General features: G+C 40.6%; 1 protein-coding gene across 1 annotated transcript in view; it reads right to left on the reverse strand.

The window, feature by feature from the left end:
- whrnb (whirlin b) overlaps positions 1 to 16,872 on the reverse strand; it is a 68,938-nt gene extending 52,066 nt beyond the window's left edge. The window contains exon 1 of the mRNA XM_055020511.1: positions 15,723 to 16,872. Within this exon, the coding sequence (XP_054876486.1) occupies positions 15,723 to 16,412 (690 nt within the window). The 5' untranslated portion in view covers positions 16,413 to 16,872. The remainder of the gene's footprint in view (positions 1 to 15,722) is intronic.
- Positions 16,873 to 18,782: the final 1,910 nt, after the last annotated feature.

Here is an 18,782-nt window from a genome sequence, read left to right on the forward strand (position 1 = left end):
GAAAGAATCCAAAATGCATAATCTAGTTTCTCAATGAGTGTACAAAAGTTTCAGTATTTGTTTTCAAATTTCAATGGTAAAATAAATGTAAAAAAACAAGAATAAATGTGATTATTCTTGACTTTGCCTTCTCTTTTTTTTTTTTAAGATTTTTTTTTCTTTATGCTTTAGTAGCCTCCATTAAACAGTAAACAAGGAGGAGAGTGCAGGGAAAGATACACAACAAATGGTCTGAGAAAGGGAATTGAACTCTAAACTTCTTTTTGAGGACAACTACATCAAGGACAACAGTCTCCGCCCAAAGCGACCCTCAGAACCCCCTTCTTTATTTTACTTACTGCAGCACTTCAGTGTTGAAGTCAGTTATTGTTCATTTGTTCAACTGACGCTTAGGAGGCATCTTTAAAAACAAGATGGAAAAACTGTCATTGATATTAATGGAAGTGATTACTGATTAATATTTAATAAGTGTTTTGGAAAAATGTTCAGAGCTTAACAAAATGGAGTGTTATGAGTATTTTTTAAAACACATTGATGCTGTTTTTTAAATCACCTTCACACTTAAACCACTCAAGTCAGAAGTGTCACCACCAGCACAAATGTTAAAGCTGCTGAGCAGACAGAATATAGATTTCTACCAGGTTAAACAGAAATAGCTCTGAACGGTTTCCTGCTGTAACATAGAGGCACACTAACAAACAGTGATATGATTTCCAGCCTCAGGCACTTTTCAGAACTGACAACAAGAATTTAACCAGTGTGCTCTAAACATGTAGTGAATCCCTGAAGAGACATCAGAATAAGGAGGAGCGTGAAACCAAATTCCATGAACACACAGACCATGCAGCAGTGTTACAGCTTTTCTCCTCTGTGGTCCAGTGTGACTACAGAAATCATCAAGGAGCAGATTCCCATTGGCCTCTCCCACATACTTCTGCTTTTTATCTGAAATATGTGCTTTATAAAATGGTGGGCTATATTCAAGGACACTTGACAACAGTATCTTCCAACAGCAGAGTTTGATAGGGAACACAGCCAAGGAAGCCAGGCACTCAGCAAGGTTTGTTCATAATATTAAACACAACTGATTTATCAAACTGACAGTAAAGGATAATTTGTCCCACTCAAAAAATGTAATAATGTAATACCCTCCTACATCCGTTGTGGCATAATTTGCTGAAAAGCAGTTTTTTTTCTTGTTAAGGGCTTGAACAAGTCGAAGTGGTATCATTTGGCTTTTAGTGTACAATCTTTTATTCTCTAAAAAAATACACACATACTATCTATCCTACATCCCATACACACTCACGTGCACACAGGCTCACTGAAATGTCGAAATGCAGAATAAGACCAAAGAAGTTACTTTAATTAACTAAACACATCATGTCTTAATTTAAAGAAGTTCGGTAACAGATGAGAAGCAGAGTCATAGACATTTAACAGCCTGAAAAGTGTTATAAAACAATTTCTAAGGCTTTGGGAACAGCAGTAAAAAGCCTTGCAGTTTTATTTCTTGTTGCTTAGGAAATATTTTGGCACTGGGAAACATCCTTATTATTTTAAATAACACTTAAAGTCATTTCAATAATCCCATTTCTGCTCCTGCCGTTTAGTTTTATAAAACCTTTCCATGTCTCCAATCTGAAAGATAGCGTCCTGCCTTTCATCAAACCTGCAGTGATTAATTTAATGAGGACAAAATCCCTGAAACATTAACAAAATTGCCTCTATGCAAAAGAATGTGATGACTAACTCAGGATTATTGTGGTATGACAACAATCATTAAGCATGGCTGTTAAATAACTTATAGCAGTGTTGGCTGACAAGCCTGCCTTCATAACCTCAACAGCAGCCAGAAAGAGTTTTTAAAGGAATCCTCGATTAGTTGAACATATTGGTGTAAATATGTTGTGATTTTACTATTAATTTAAAAAAAACTGCCGTTTGTGATATGTCAAAATAATTACTTAAAAAAATAATTGTATCTTTTGTAATATTCCCCCCCCCCTATGAGATTATCATTTTTTCACCTGCACAATATATGCAGGGTTAATGACGTAGTGTAATTTACTGAGTAAACACAGGAAGGCTAACTTTACACGAGATTTGTTGTTTGTCATATTGGGGTTGACTGGTGTAATTTTAGACAATGCCACACTGAGTTGCTGTTGGCTGTATTTATAAATATATATAGACAGTGAGGTGAGTCTGCATCGCTTTCTACATTATCAAAAAAAGAAGAGCGTAGTCGAAAAGAGCCAAACAACTTTCAAAGGACATACATTTGTGCTCTCAACATTTCTCTCCAGTGGTATTCCTTGCAGCATGAGATGGTGCATCGTGATGCATGAAGATAATTTTGCTACTGAATGTACAACTCTTCTTTTTGAAACATGAATGAAAGTGATCAGTCAAAAAGTCCATATACTTTGCTGAGGTCATTTTTATACCTTCAGGGACTCTGAAGAGCCAGACCAGCTCTCTCTCTCTCTCTCTCTCTCTTTGTCTCTCTCTCTTAATGATTCCGGCCCAAAAAATGACTCCACCACCTCCTTTCTGACATCACAGCCGTGTTGGGATGTGGTGGCCATCCACACCAATCCATTACTGCGTCTATCTGGACCAGCCAGGTGAACAAGTCTGTTTGAAAATTAATGCATCGCTTTCCTGCATCTCTTTGGAGGAAAAAAGCCTTTTTCAAGTTTGGGCAAAAGCTAAAAAGAGATGTATTTGTTATACAAAAATAGAGCAGATTGTGCACATTGTGCTCTGTGTAAAAATAGTTTTTAACTCTACATTTCTACTTTTCTGTATACTTCTAGATGTTTGTTTGTTTCTCCTTTCCTCAGTTAGCTTTTCTAGGAGACACAGCATTCACAAATCTTCTTCTCTCCTTATTCAAATCTTTCCCAGAAGTGAATATGTGCTGATCAATGTTCCCTCTGCAAAGCAAACATGGCTGAATATTTATTTAGTCTTGAAATCAATGTGACCAGGTGGATTCTGTTCATACACATTCCTCTGTGGAAAGTCTCCTTGTTTAGTATTCTGTCCAAGTCTCTGAAAAGTGTACACACACTGTCATCAGGGAAATATGGAAGACTGGAGAAGAGTGGTGAAGAAGAGACAGCATGAGCCTGAAGTAGACAGGATAGAGTCAGGGGAATGTTGAAGTGATGGTAAGTCAAGGTAAAACAAAAAAAAACAACAAAAAAAAAACACCAAAGAAACCAAAAAAAGGGTATTTATGAAGTTTAGCTCACAAATGATCTGGAATAGATTTGCATGTATTTAAAGCTGTGCAATTCCTTCCTAAAAAAATATTTTTAAAAAACATCAATTGTTTTGTCAATCTGTTTGAGTTTACCTTTACCTCCATTACTATTCTGTTTACTTTTTCTCTCACTTGCCCCTGCCAGCTCTGCCTTTAACATCTTTTCTGAAACATGTCCACTATCTCTTCTCTTCACATGTCCAAACCATCTCAGCCTCAAACATTTAATTTTGTCTTCAATCTGCTCAACCTGAGCTGTGTTTCTGACTGGCTCATTTTCACCCTTGTCAGTTTTGGTCCCTTTCTATAAGTGTAGTTTTAAGACTTTATGTTCTATATATTTTAACTTTGCAACAATTTTCTAAACTATTTTTAAATGGGTGACATTCATGTTTTTAAGAGTTTTAATTTTATAACTGTCAAAATGACACAAAAACAGTCAAAGTGAGAAAGCAACATTTAAATTAAATTATATGAATAAAGGCAGTACTAAATGTATACAAAATGTTGCTAAAGTTTCCAGAGTTAATTTTTGGACGTTATTAATATGCAGAAAAATGTTAGAAATCACCATTGTTTCAAAGTTTTAATTTTATATTTAATTAGCTTCTGCAACATATGAACAATATCTAAATACAATATTCAACAATATCTAATTGTTAGATATTGCAAGACATCTGAGGTTAGTGTTTTCTCTGAGGGATACACCATTCTCTAACTGATCATTTTCTGCATGCTTTTTAGCAAATAGTTCTGTGTAAATACAATTTTAATTTTAGTTTGTCAAATTGCTACTGTATCCCGGGTATTTTTTGAAATGTTGTTTATTGATTATCATGAGTTGACAGTTTTAGTTTATATTACTTTTTCTGCCCTAATATCTCATAGGGCAGAATGAGACATTCTGCCCTATGAAAGAAAAGTAATTTCTCAAAAATGACCAAACAATGAACAGAAGAAGAGGAAAAAGGTAGTCCAAAAACAGACATAACCCTAGGGCTGGACATTAATGAAATAATGCTGATTAATTATATATATATATATATATATATATATGTGTGTGTGTGTGTGTGTGTGTGTGTGTGTGTGTGTGTGTGTGTGTTAGAATGATCCTTAGCGGCAGGCTTTAAAAGAGGAGTCTTGAGGCAGAGAGATGTAGTGCAGACCAACCAGGTGTTTAATCACAACATTTAAACAAACAATCCTGCATACAAAGGGGGAAAATGCATTCCCGCAGCAGCCACACCCACATGTGGGCAACCTGTCGGCTTTTGTAGTCCCTGGCTGCACCAATTCACAGCCCCCAAAAAGCAGGATAAAACAAAATACATATACACAAAAGACAATACATCTTCACATAATATTAAACACTTCATTTCATAGCAATCATTTCATTTCTAAAAATACTCTTATAAATATCAATCCAATAGTAAATTCTAAAAGTCACAGTGCTTTGCTCTCCCTCTATTTGGGTCTCTCCCAGAACCCTTATAATGAAAGAACTGAGGTAAGCCAGTCTAAGTAAACAATTCAATACATTTAAAATGTTTTCACACACGTAATGAAGACCTTCATTACATTTCCTCCCCCCTCTCCATAAGCTCACAGTAGCTCAATTTTCAGGGATTCTGGACAAACAATCAGCTGCAATGTTGGTTTTTCCAGCTTTATACTGTACTGTGAAGTTATATGGTTGCAGAGCTAGGTACCACCCAGCAATCCGTGCATTTGCATCTTTCATCCGATGTAACCACTGGAGGGCCCTGTGGTCCGTTTCCAGAAAGAAATGTTGTCCCAGAAGGTAGTATCTCAGTGACTCGATGGACCACTTCATTGCTAGACATTCTTTCTCCACTGTTGAATACCTGGTTTCTCTGTCCAGCAACTTGCGGCTCAGAAACACCACCGGCTTCATATCTCCATCGAATTCCTGTAACAAAACTGCTCCCAGTCCCACCCCAGAAGCATCTGTTTGCAGTGTAAAGGACTTCTCAAAATCAGGGGTGTGTAAAACAGAGTCTGTGCAGATTGCCTTCTTAAGATCTTCAAAAAGCTTGCTACATTCCTCAGTCCATTGGATCTTATTCGGGGCCTTCCCCTTTGTCAAGTTGTTTAACACAGCTGAGCGCTCTGCAAACTGAGGAATAAATTTTCTGTACCATCCAACCAGGCCCAAAAAGCTCCTCAATTTCTTCTTTGTTGTAGGTACAGGAAACTTATGAACTGCATCCACTTTCCCCACCTGTGGTCTAATTTTGCCAAAACCAATGATGTACCCTAAATAGGCCACCTCTCTCTGGGCAATGGTACATTTCTGGGGGTTAATAGTCATTCCACCTGCTCTAATGCATGCTAACACTTTTTTTAAATGGGACATGTGGTATTTCCAGGTTTGACTGAACACAACCACATCATCCAAGTAAGCTGCTGAAAAACTAGACACATCCCTCAAAACATGATCCATAAGTCTTTGAAAGGTGGCAGGAGCCCTCTGCAGGCCAAATGGAATCACTTTAAAATGATACATACCAAATGGTGTTCTAAATGCTGTCAGCTTGCGAGCCTCTGGTGCCAGTGCCACCTGCCAGTATCCTTTACTTAAGTCCAGAGTAGTAATGTGTCTGGCTCCTCCAACTCTTTCCAACAGGTCATCTATTCTGGGCATAGGATATGCATCAAACTGAGACAAAGAATTCAGATAACGAAAATCAATACAAAATCTCAGTGAGCCATCTTTTTTAGGAACCAGAACCACAGGGCTACACCATTCACTGGTTGAAATTTCAATGATGCCCAGTTCCAACATAAAGTTGATCTTTTTCTTCAAGTCCGGTACCAACCGCTCTGGGATCCTGTAGCTTTTCTGCTGGAGCATCTTTCTTGAGACAGATCTCATGTTGTACCAGGTCAGTGAAACCTGGTGCCTCTGAAAAGAGTGTAGGATCCAACAGAGCTGCAACTTCCTCCTGTTGGGGGACTAACAGATGAGAAAGATCAATTGCCCTAAACTGTGTTTCACTTTAGGGCAAAAACTTCTCTTTCACCTCCTCATCTTGAATGTTACAAATCAAGAGCTGCTGCACTGGTGTCTGATGCACCTGGAATTCCTTCAGCAAATTCACATGAAATGTCTGATGTTTTTTCACTCTGTCAGGCATAAACAGTTCATATGTGACCTTACCCACTTGCCGTGTCACTTCATATGGGCCATGCCACTTAGCAAGCAACTTGTTATCTAAGGTTGGTAGCAGCAGTAGAACCTGCTGGCCTGGTTTCAGGACCCTCTCTGTCGACTTCCGGTTGTACCATCTTTTCTGGTTTTGTTGTGCTGTCTTCATGTTCTCCTGCACCCAAGCTGTCATTTCCTTCAATCTCTGTCGCATCTTGACCACATATGCCACGATGTTGTCCTCCGCTGATTCAGGATGTTCCCAGTAGTCCTTCAGGAGGTCCAGTGGTCCTCCAACTTGACGTCCATAGAGCAGCTCAAATGGAGAAAATCCAGTCGAAGCCTGTGGGACCTCTCTATAGGCAAACAGCAAATAGGGCAACCACTGGTTCCAATCTGCTCCTGTAGTGGAAACAAATTTACGCAGCATGTTCTTTAAAGTCTGGTTGTACCTTTCAACAAGCCCATCGGTCTGTGGATGATAGGGGGTGGTCTTAATCCCTTTTACTCCTAATAACTTGTAGACTTGTTTTAACAGCTTAGACATGAAGTTTGTTCCACAGTCTGTCAAAACTTCTTTCGGTATCCCTACTCTGGAGAACAGTTGTATCAGACAGTTAGCAACATTTCTGGCCTTCACACATCTCAGGGGAAAAACTTCAGGATACCGAGTTGCATAATCACATATAACCAAGATATATTTGTTGCCTCCTGAGCTTCTCTCTAGAGGACCAACTACATCCATCCCTATTCTCTCAAAAGGAGTACCAATAATTGGTAGGGGTTGAAGTTGGGCCTGAGAGATCTTCTTTCCAGAAGTGAGTTGACATTTAACACAGGACTTACAAAAGTTAGATATCTGAATATACATTCCAGGCCACACAAATCTTCTGGAAATTCTACACAATGTTTTGTGAAATCCCATATGTCCAGCCCACGGAACTGTGTGTCCCAGATCCATTACTCTCTCTCTGAACTATTGTGGTAATGCTAAAGACTCTACATCCCCTTTACGCTGATACAAAATTCCCTTTTTAACTACATAAGTAGCTTCATCCAGAAATCCTGTAGTGGAATGCCTGTTCCCATCTACCTCCATAACTTTCTGAAACCAACCTTTTAAAGTTGGATCCTGTCTCTGAAGCTCACCCACATTAGCTGGAAGATCAACATCCAACAGCTGAAATGGTTTAACAGTGTCCTCTGTTTGCTTAGCAGAACCTCTTATTTTATCCCTCCTTTTTTCAGCCTTGGTTTTATAAGGTTTAACTGGACCCATTTCCCATACTTCATCAAAAAACGGTAACTCACTCAAGGTGTTTGGAGAACTTTGAGCTCTTGTAGTGAGCATATTGTGCCCCCCAGATGTCATTTTACATGGGTACTGTATGGTTTGGGCTGCAAGAGGCCTAGTTATGTCTGGTGGGGAAAAGTTGTCAGTCTGCTGAAGAAGGTCTGTGATAATGGGAACATCATTACCCAGAATAACAGCATAAGGTAGTGTTGCTGCAAGAGCTACTGATAGAAAAAATTTATGTCCTCCCACAGTTAGATATATGTCAGCCATTGGATATTCATGTTTGTCCCCATGTATGCAGCTTATGTGACATTTATCCTCAGTCCACCTTTCTCTAGGTACTAAGGAAGACAAAACCACAGTCTGAAACCCACCTGTATCTAGCAAAGCTGTCTCTCGTTTCCCATTAATCAAAACAGGTGTAGTACAAGCAACATCATGAAAAACACATGCAGTAGGTCTGGGAACCGTACAAAACATGGATGGCTTAGAATGATTAGTGAGGGGGCAGAAATACTAAGTGTGGCCCAGTCCATTACATAAATAACATCTTAAGTCACGCTTGCCAGAACGAAAAGGGGCGTTCTTTGTAGAATCAGGTTTGTACTTACTAGAGGAAGGTTGCCTACCCCTAGAAAATGTCCTGTTCTCCACCTGATCGCCACCTTGTTCATTTCAAAAAGACTTATTTCTGTGGGCAAAACTGGAGTCTCTGCCAACAGTATTATGCCTTGTCCCCCGTCGAGCTGCCATGAAGACCTCCGCCAGTTGTGCTGCTTTCTCCGCTGTCTTTGGATCATGCTCCCGAAGCCACACCTCCAGTTCAGGGTTGACCATCCACAGGAACTGCTCCAGGATCATTGTCTCTGAAATGTCCTTTACAGTTGCCTTATGTGGTTTAATCCACTTGAAAAAATATTTCTTTGAGGCGCACATACAGTTCTTGTGGAGTCTCTCCCGGAAAAATGTCCAAAGAATGAAAACGTCGACGATAGGTAGCGGAATTAGCCAGATAGCCCATTCCTCCTGCGGCCATCGACAAACTCGGGCCATTCTTTCAAAAGTGGTCAAAAAATTTTCAATGTCGTCATCAGGTAGCAAAGGATGTAGCTTAGGTTCTCTGTGCATGCTGATGTCCCTCTCTGATCCGACTGACCAAGATGCCTGACTTGTCCCTTCGTCAGGATCAACTATGTCCTCTTGAGGTTGCAGCGCTCCTGGCTGTGTCTCCTCGCCTTCAGCGTCGTGCCGCAGAACATCCACTTGTTGCTGAATTTGGTGAAACTGGTGCTGCACAGACATCCATCTTTGCTCTTGACGAGAAGCCTCTTTCGCCATCTGTTGGTCTCTTACTGACTGAGACTGAATGAGCGATTTCACCAAATCTGAAAGCTCATCAATCTTCTCACAGGTGCTGGATGCCACGCCCTCCGGATCAGCAGATGCCATCGCTCCCTCATCAGACTGCACCTGTTGGTCTTGCTTCCTCCTTTCTCTCTCTTTTGTCATCCTCAGCTCCACTTTGCGACTTTGATCCCACTTCTGACACCACTTGTTAGAATGACCCTTAGCGGCAGGCTTTAAAAGAGGAGTCTTGAGGCAGAGAGATGTAGTGCAGACCAACCAGGTGTTTAATCACCAACATTTAAACAAACAATCCTGCATACAAAGGGGGAAAATGCATTCCCACAGCAGCCACACCCACATGTGGGCAACCTGTCCCTGGCTGTAGTCCCTGGCTGCACCAATTCACAGCCCCCAAAAAGCAGGATAAAACAAAATACATATACACAAACAAGACAATACATCTTCACATAATATTAAACACTTCATTTCATAGCAATCATTTCATTTCTAAAAATACTCTTATAAATATCAATCCAATAGTAAATTCTAAGTCACAGTGCTTTGCTCCCCCTCTATATTTGGTCTCTCCCAGAACCCTTATAATGAAAGAACTGAGGTAAGCCAGTCTAAGTAAACAATTCAATACATTTAAAATGTTTTCACACACGTAATGAAGACCTTCATTAATTGTATATATATATATATATATATATATATATATATATATATATATATATATATATATATATATATATATATATATATATAAAAAAAAAAAAAATTACCTTCTCACCCACCGCGGGTGGTTCTTATCCTCTGAGCTCGGGTCCTCTACCAGAGGCCTGGGAGCTTGAGGGTTCTGCGCAGTATCTTGGCTGTGCCAAGGACTGCACATTTCTGGACTGAGATGTCTGATGTTGTTCCTGGGATCTGTTGTAGCCACTGCTCCAGTTTGGGGGTTACTGCCCCGAGGGCCCCGATGACCACAGGCACCACTGTGGTCTTCACCTTCCAGGCCCTCTCCAGTTCTTCCCTGAGGCCCTGGTATTTCTCCAGTTTCTCGTGCTCCTTTTTCCTGATGTTGCAATCACTTGGTATTGCTACATCAACCACAACGGCTTTCCTCTGATGTTTATCCACTACGACAATGTCTGGTTGGTTCGCCATTACCATTTTGTCTGTCTGGATCTGGAAGTCCCACAGGATCTTAGCTCTGGCGTTCTCCACCACCTTTGGGGGTGTTTCCCACTTTGATCTCGGGGTTTCCAGTCCATATTCTGCACAGATGTTTCTGTACACTATGCCTGCCACTTGGTTATGTCGCTCCATGTACGCGTTCCCTGCCAGTATCTTGCACCCTGCTGTTATGTGCTGGACTGTCTCAGGGGCCTCCTTGCACAACCTACACCTTGGGTCTTGTCTGGTGTGGTAGATCTGGCCTCTATTGCTCTGGTGTTTAGGGCCTGTTCCTGGGCGGCCAGGATGAGGGCCTCTGTGCTGTCTTTGAGTCCAGCTTTTTCCAGCCATTGGTAAGATTTACTGATATCAGCCACTTGGGTTATTTGCTGGTGGTACATCCCATGTAGTGGCTTGTCCTCCCATGATGGTATCTCTGGCACCTCAGCCTCCGTTCCCTGTTGTCTAAGACATTCACTGAGCACATTGTCTGTTGAGGCTTTGTCCCTGATGTATTTATGGATCTTAGTTGTTTCGTCCTGGACAGTGGTTCTCACACTCACTAGTCCTCTGCCTCCTTCCTTGCGGCTCGTGTACAGTCTCAGGGTGCTGGATTTGGGGTGGAACCCTCCATGCATGGTTAGTAGCTTTCTAGTCTTAATATCTGTGGCTTTTATCTCCTCATTTGGCCAGCTAATTATTCCAGCAGGGTATCTGATTACTGGCAGGGCATAGCTGTTTATCGCACGGATTTTGTTCTTGCCATTGAGCTGGCTTCTCAGGACTTGCCTTATTCGTTGGAGGTATTTAGCTGTGGCTCCTTTCCTTGTGGCCTCATCGAGGTTGCCATTTGCTTGTGGTATACCTAGGTACTTGTAACTGTCCTCTATGTCTGCTATTGTTCCTTGTGGGAGTGAGACTCCTTCTGTGCGGATCACCTTCCCCCTCTTTGTGATCAGCCGACCACACTTCTCTAGTCCGAATGACATCCCAATGTCAGTGCTGTAGATCCTGGTGGTGTGGATCAGTGAGTCGATGTCTCGCTCACTCTTGGCATACAGCTTGATGTCATCCATGTAGAGGAGGTGACTGATGTTGGCCCCATTTTTGAGTCGGTATCCGTAGCCAGTCTTGTTGATTATTTGGCTGAGGGGGTTCAGGCCTATGCAGAACAGTAGCGGGGACAGAGCATCTCCTTGGTATATGCCACATTTGATGGACACTTGTGCAAGTGGTTTGCAGTTGGCTTCAAGGGTGGTTTTCCACAGCTTCATCGAGTTTGCAATGAAGGCTCTCAGAATCCTGTTGATGTTATACATCTCTAAGCATTCAATGATCCAAGTATGCGGCATTGAGTCATAGGCTTTCTTGTAATCGATCCAAGCCATGCACAGGTTGGTGTGTCGGGTTTTGCAGTCTCGGGCAACTGTGCGGTCTACGAGGAGTTGGTGTTTGGCTCCTCTGGTATTTACACCGATACCCTTCTGTGCCATGTGTTTGCTTATCTTGGCCGCTATGATGCCTGACATGAGCTTCCAGGTTGTGGAGAGACAGGTTATTGGTCGGTAGTTGGGTGGGACTGGACCCTTTGATGGATCCTTCTGGATTAGGATTGTCCGCCCTTCAGTTAACCATTCAGGATGAGTCCCACTTTGTAGCAGCTGGTTCATTTGGGCTGCCAGTCGCTCATGGAGAGCAGTGAGTTTCTTTAGCCAGTAGGCATGGATCATGTCAGGCCCTGGTGCTGTCCAGTTTTTCATGCCTGAGAGTCTTTCTTGAACATCTGTCACAGTGATGGTTACCGGGGCTTGCTCAGGGAGGTTGCTGTGGTCCTCTCGTACAGAGATCAGCCACTGTGCATTGTAGTTGTGGGACGCCTCCCTTTCCCATATGCCTTTCCAGTATTGTTCAGTCTCCAGCCTTGGTGGGTCTGCTCTGTTGTTATTATATAGATATATATATAGATATAGATAGATCTATATATATATATATATATATATATATATATATATATATATATATTCTCTATATCTATATATCTATATATATATATATATATATATATATATATATTATATATATATATATATATATATATTATAAGCCCCAAAAATAATAAAAACATCTTCTGAAACCATTATACAAGATACTATCGTTTGTATCCCATCTCATAATTATGTATTAAATTGTGTTGCTTCATAACATACGCGGTTAATGAAATATGTTAGACTTTTAGGTTATAATACAAAAGGAATTTAATCACCAATGCCAGTATTTATGTTAGGCTAGCGAGTTTCCTATATTTATTTGCAGATAGCAAAGTGAGATCACTGCCTGCCTCCACTACTTGAAACAAACATAGAGAATGTCCTATTTGCCCAATGGGATGTAGAAAAAAAGCTGCAACACATCTTCTGTGCTGTCAGATAAAAGAAGCCACTCAGGCTATTTCCATCATGCTGGGTTGATTGCAGGTAAAAAAAAGCTCTTATTTCCTCTTAACTAAGCTTTCCCCAAGGCCTGAACCATGGAGGATGCAGAAAAAGTGTGTCTGTGCAGAGATCTCTATACACTGATGGTGTTTAAACGAGAAAACCTTGCAAGGTCACAAAATATTTCCAAAGACAGCTGCTTCAAAGACACACACAAAATACATGAATGTCTGGGACAACAGAGCAGGGATTCATCATGGCTATTTATAACTAGCCAGACGACAGCACAGTAACATATTTATTTTTCTTCTTGAGACCTTTGACTGAGCCTTTTGTGAAGTCTCTTCCAACAAGGTTGGTCCTCCATCACACTAAACCACACAAATGTCATCATTTATTCAGTTTTGTTTTAATCGGATGTTTTTTCCCTCATCTGTACTTTGTAGTTTTAGTACAACAGACAGATCAAGATATGCAAAATATTAAGTCGGGCATTTGTACCATATAGTTTGCACAGTCACACAATTAGGAAAGCATATTTGTATTTTGTGACATCTTCTTTCATAAAATTTAGAAGAAATTCTAAATTTATAAAGGTTATTAGATGTGAATAACCTTTATCTCATATAAACATTTACAGTTATATTCAATAAATTAATATATGGGTTCCGATGAGGCTCATTTGTCAGATTTTGAAAACAACTTAGGCAGATATTAAATATATCTTTCACGGGACCCACATTTCTGGATTAAGGTTTTCTTTATTGGTCTGTAATATAATCAGAAATGTCACGTTTTTCATGAGATGTAAGCAACAAATCATCCTCATTAACAAATAAAATCTTGAAAACAATTTGTGGAGAATCAATCTGTGTGATGTGTTTAACTAGTGAGCTGAGTTACTGAAATACACAAACTTTTCATAAATATACTAAGTTGTTAAAAATGAGTGTTAAGTACTGCTAGAGCGACGCAAGTCATCCCTGAAAATCTGATGCACAGAATCACAAATCTAAATCTAAACTGTCACAGAGAGTAAATGGAATAAAAAACATGCTTTATCTGCAGCATTGTTCATTAACATGGTACATTGCTGATAAATTAAATTAAATATGATAGGTAGATGCTTAATGATATTGGCTATATATCCAGCAAGTGCATTTATTTAAATTCTTTAAGTTCTTCTAAAAGCCAGTACTCTCTACTTTTACTTAAGTACATTGTTTGAGTACTTTCTCCACAACTAGCACAGGAAAACACAAACAAATCTGAACTGAGAATCCCCCCCGCCAACCCATTCTGTTATTACATGAATGAAGTAGTGCATCTTGTTTAAATTAGTTGAACAAGTGATCCAGGAAATCTCTAATACAAGACTTTCCCTGCAACAACCATGAAGGTGGCTTAACTTGAAGTGGAGTTCAGATGCGTTAAGGCATTGCTGCGGTTGTAGCTACCCAGTCTGTGTCTCCCTCCTTAATGGGGAGATGGCACTCCATACTGCAGACAGATGCACAGGTTTGGCTCATTATTTTTGCAACTCAGTCTTGACAGGTCTTCCATGAAGATAAAAGTCTGTCTGCTCCAGTTTAAGTCAATAAGAAGATTGTATTGGTTTAAACGCAGAAATTAAACTTCATGAAGTTAATTTGACAAGAGACAAGTTATCTAAGCATTGCTTTTTTAAGTTTATTAATCTTGAATTGTGTGTTTTAACTTAATGCTGCAATTTAAGCCATATAATTATTTCAAATTATACAGGAAAAAAACTTCCTTCACCTAGTTAGAGAGCCACACTTCGCTGTTATTTTCACTCACAATATCAAGTAAAAATAACTAGTTATTTTACTTTAGAGTGATTCTTGTTTTAAATTGCATGAACAAAATTTCTGATCTGATATTGAATTTTATTAGACATCACAATGAATTTTACTCTGAAACATTTAGTGTGAACAGAACAATTATCCTCAAGCTTTGCAAAGTGTCAGTTGCATTGAAATTAATATTTGTCTTAACACGAGTCAGATCAATCTAACACACTTCCATCTCACTCATGGTGCAACACAGGATATAAAAACACAGTGGGAACTAGTTCCCACTAGTTCCCTAGTTCCCACTTCCAGTTTTTCTCTTCTTTCATTTTTTAAGTGCTAACCTAAAAACTTCAGTTTATTCAACTCTTGGGAGGTTTGACAAAATAAGTAAAACATAAGCTTATCTTTCACAAACTTACACATTTGTGTTCAAAATCTAAAACTCTTTCAATTTATTTGACTCAAAGAGTAGAAGATAGAGTGACGCAACTAAATGTTTTACAGTGAATATTTAATATCAGCCAGATGCTTTTTAACACAAGAAGCAGCAACTGGAAGTAAAGGCTGATTATTCGAAACCAATGTGTAGAGAATAGTTTGAAACTTTGGAGCTTATCACCTCTTATACCAAACTTCTTAGATTCTCAAAGGATTAGGCTTACCGTAATTATTAGCATACAAAGAAAGACAGATGTGTTGTTAATGATGAATAACTATCAGCGTTCCATGGTTTTAAACAAACTAGTCAGATTTTGCATAAAAATAAACCAAAAATTAATACATTAAAGCATGACTGCCTCGTATGCCATAAAACATTGTTCTAGTCAGTTTTGAAATTGGTTTAGCCATTTTTTGATAGTTATTTAAGTGGACAAAATATATTTCATGACTCATCAAGAAAGAGTTTACAAAATGTAACCCTATTAAAATCATCAGCAGCATTACTGCAAAGTTTGTTGTTTTCTGTTTTTAAAACGGAAGCAGAAGGAGTCTTTACTGTAGAGCAGGAAGACAAGAGTGAAGCTCATCGGTGCTGAAGAACTTAGAAAAAAGGATGAGGCGTCCTTCTGGGCTCCCTGAATACAGAGACTGTCCCATCCTGCTGCTGCTGTAGGTCAGGACAGCATGGTTCACTGCTTCCGCCTCATCCAGCAGTCTACAAAAACACAGCCATCTACTCAAACCGTGTGAGCATGTGTAAATCCCTACTTACCTTCACCGCCTCTGTGTGAGAAACAGAGTCAAACACCGAGTCGTTCGCTACTACTATCTGGTCCCCGACCCTCAGTCCTTCCCTCTCGGCCGATGAGCCCGGCTCCACCAGCGACACGTAGATCCCCACGCCGTGCTCTGACCCCCCGCGGATGCTAAAACCTAGACCCTCTTGGCTCCTGGAGCGCGTCAGGGTAACTTGACGCACTTCTCCGGAGAGGCCCTCGCTGAAGAGCGGGGCCATGGAAACAGTCGGTTCCGGACAAGTCGTCGTGAGAGGCTGCTCGCAGACTGAGCTGATGTACGACTGCAGAGTGGAATCGCCCTCTTCTCCGAAGCTTTCCGCGCTACCGTTGCTGGGCAGCAGGTCTGTTTTCAGGTAGAGCCCCTCGGACGTGTACTGGTCAAAGAGGAGCTGGTCGGACCTGGGGATAACCAGACGCAGCATGGGCAGCAGCTGTCGCTTCGCGGGCGTGTCCAGAATCACTTTGAGAGTCTGGACCAGGTCGTAAACGTTGCGTTTAGCGTGGTAAACATTTAGACAGTGGATAAATTGCTTTCTCTCCAGGTCACTTAGCAGCACATTGAGTGTGTTATGGAGCCTTCGGACATTTGTCGAGAGCGCACGGCTCCCGACGCCGGCCGAGTTCACTGATGTGTTGGGCGAAGCGCGCTCCAGGTCAGCGCTCATCTTACCGCATAACGGAGAAACAGCGTGCCATGCAGTCCTATGGACGGATCAGGCATTTGGTCCAGCGCCGATCACTTCACATCGCCCACCAACAAATTTAAACAGCTCCCCGAGCTTCAGGCATCAACAGATGGCCGGTAATGTATGTGCGTAATGGAGCTGGAGTGCGCTCAGTCAGTCACGGCAAGAAACACATTTTCCCGTTCTAAGTCTACGTTTCTCCAGCTCCGAAATCAGAGGGCAAATCGCTGTTCCGTCCTCTCTTCGTAAAATGCTGCACCGGGGTTCTGGACGGGACGAACCTCTGCGACTCTGATTGTCCGGTGAGATGGATTATCTCAAACGCCACAAAAACTGTTTTCAGTTATGTGAATCTTCAATAAGCCTATTTGAAAAACCACATAACCATACATTAATTATGAATATCAAAAGAGAATATCCTTTCTGCCACGAGGCTCTCTGTGAGCGGAGCTGGAAGAGAGCGCAGAATGGGTCGCGCTCTGGAGTCTTTGTAGGCATGACGCAAGTTTGTGTGACCATAGCAGTGCGTGTTGCTTGGAAACTACCATACACCACTCACCACTCTTTAAATGAAGACTGAAGCTAAAGTCACCCAGCTGACTGAAAGTACAGCAAAAATATGAGTGTTAAAAACAGACCAGAATAAGTGATGATGATGATGATGATGATGATGATGATATTATACTGTTATATAATTTTATCATGGCATTCATATAATTCATATTACATATATCCCCAAATATTATAAACTACCATCGGAGTCACTTGATCAAATTGCATCATGTTTATTGAGTAAATGCAACGCATCCATATGGAAGTGAGAGTGGAAAGAAACGACTCCCTTGCAGCAGAAAATGGCTCAGTGGAAGTTGTCAACGTTCAGATCTGGACACAGTGCAGAGTCAGCTCTTTTAAAATTTCACTATGAAATCATCCGGGCACATGATGCTACATGTCCAGCTGTACTGGTACTGATGGATCCCACAGAGAGACCACAGAAAATTCAATCCTTGGAAAATTCAGTCAGTATGTCACATAATTTTCCATTCTCTGTTTTATATCTACATTCTGGCTTCAGAATCTGCCACAATCATTCTGTTTTTTCACAATGCTATGCTGATAATATACAAACATTTTCTACCATTTTAACCCAGTGAAGTCGCTAACTCTCTGTTGAGCTAATGAGATGATGTCATCTTACAGATCAAATGTAATGTGTAAACTAAAAAAAGTCAGCAAAAAACTGTAAAAAAGGTAAAACATCCAACTCAAATTAATACTTTTTATGAGATCTTGTAAAGCAACAGATTCCATAGTCACTTAACTGGTCACTGTAATATGATTTATGAGTGCTACTAAAAACAAGTTTATGTCATAGACTTTTTACTGGATCACAGTCTGCTTATTCTCCTGCAACTCTATGTCCAACTGAGCATGTAAAAAAACTGAGCAACTGTGAATAACATGACTGTCTCATTAGAGTAGTGTTTCTGAATACCCGTCCCCAGGATCCATTGCCCTGCATATTCTAGGTGTTTCCCTTCCGTCAGACACCTGACTTGAACAAGTGGGTGATTAACAGACTTCTGGCATGCAGATTTGAATCAGGTGTTCTGGAACAGAGACATATCGAACACATGCAGAACGTGGAGATTCATTAGTTGAATTCAGGTAAAACTGTAACCTCTTCACCTTTCAGCTTCTCTCCCTGCCTCATTTATACACACTTTGTCTTCTTCAGACTTTCTATTCAGTTCACATCATCCCCACAGATACATATGGATGCCATCACAATGCCATATGAAAACAAGATACTTAATGGAGACTCCGTCCTGACCTCTTATGAGCCTGTAGTGATTCTAACCAGAGACTGAGAGCTGATGCCAGATGCATTCCCCATCAACTCCTTGAAGACATTTGTCACTCTGATCACACACTTCACACACCTCACCACTATCTCCCTGGTTGTACATGTCCTGCCCGCCCTCACATATTTCTTTCCCACACATAACTTCCTCACACTTCAACATTCATCTCTTGGCATCCAATCATCTGCTGCCTCTAGAGTCATACAGACACAAAGCAGCTGCTTCTAATCTTTTCCATCAATATTGTCAAGGCAACCACCACTTCAGCAGAAAGCCATGCTGCTGCTCATTATCTAGTAAGTGTATACCCTCTAAAATATATGTCAGTCTCTTGTACTTTTTAGCAAACTGGCCATCACTCTCCACTCTTTCCAACCTCTTCATGGTATGTCTTATCAATGTCACTCCTCTGTATTTACTCTAACTCTTAACATCACCCTGTAAAGTGATTGTGAACTACTCAACAACATCTGAGTGGGAT

The sequence above is a fragment of the Poeciliopsis prolifica genome, unplaced genomic scaffold, assembly GCF_027474105.1.
Source record: "Poeciliopsis prolifica strain line A6 unplaced genomic scaffold, Auburn_PproV2 SCAFFOLD068, whole genome shotgun sequence".
Classification (NCBI taxonomy): domain Eukaryota; kingdom Metazoa; phylum Chordata; class Actinopteri; order Cyprinodontiformes; family Poeciliidae; genus Poeciliopsis; species Poeciliopsis prolifica.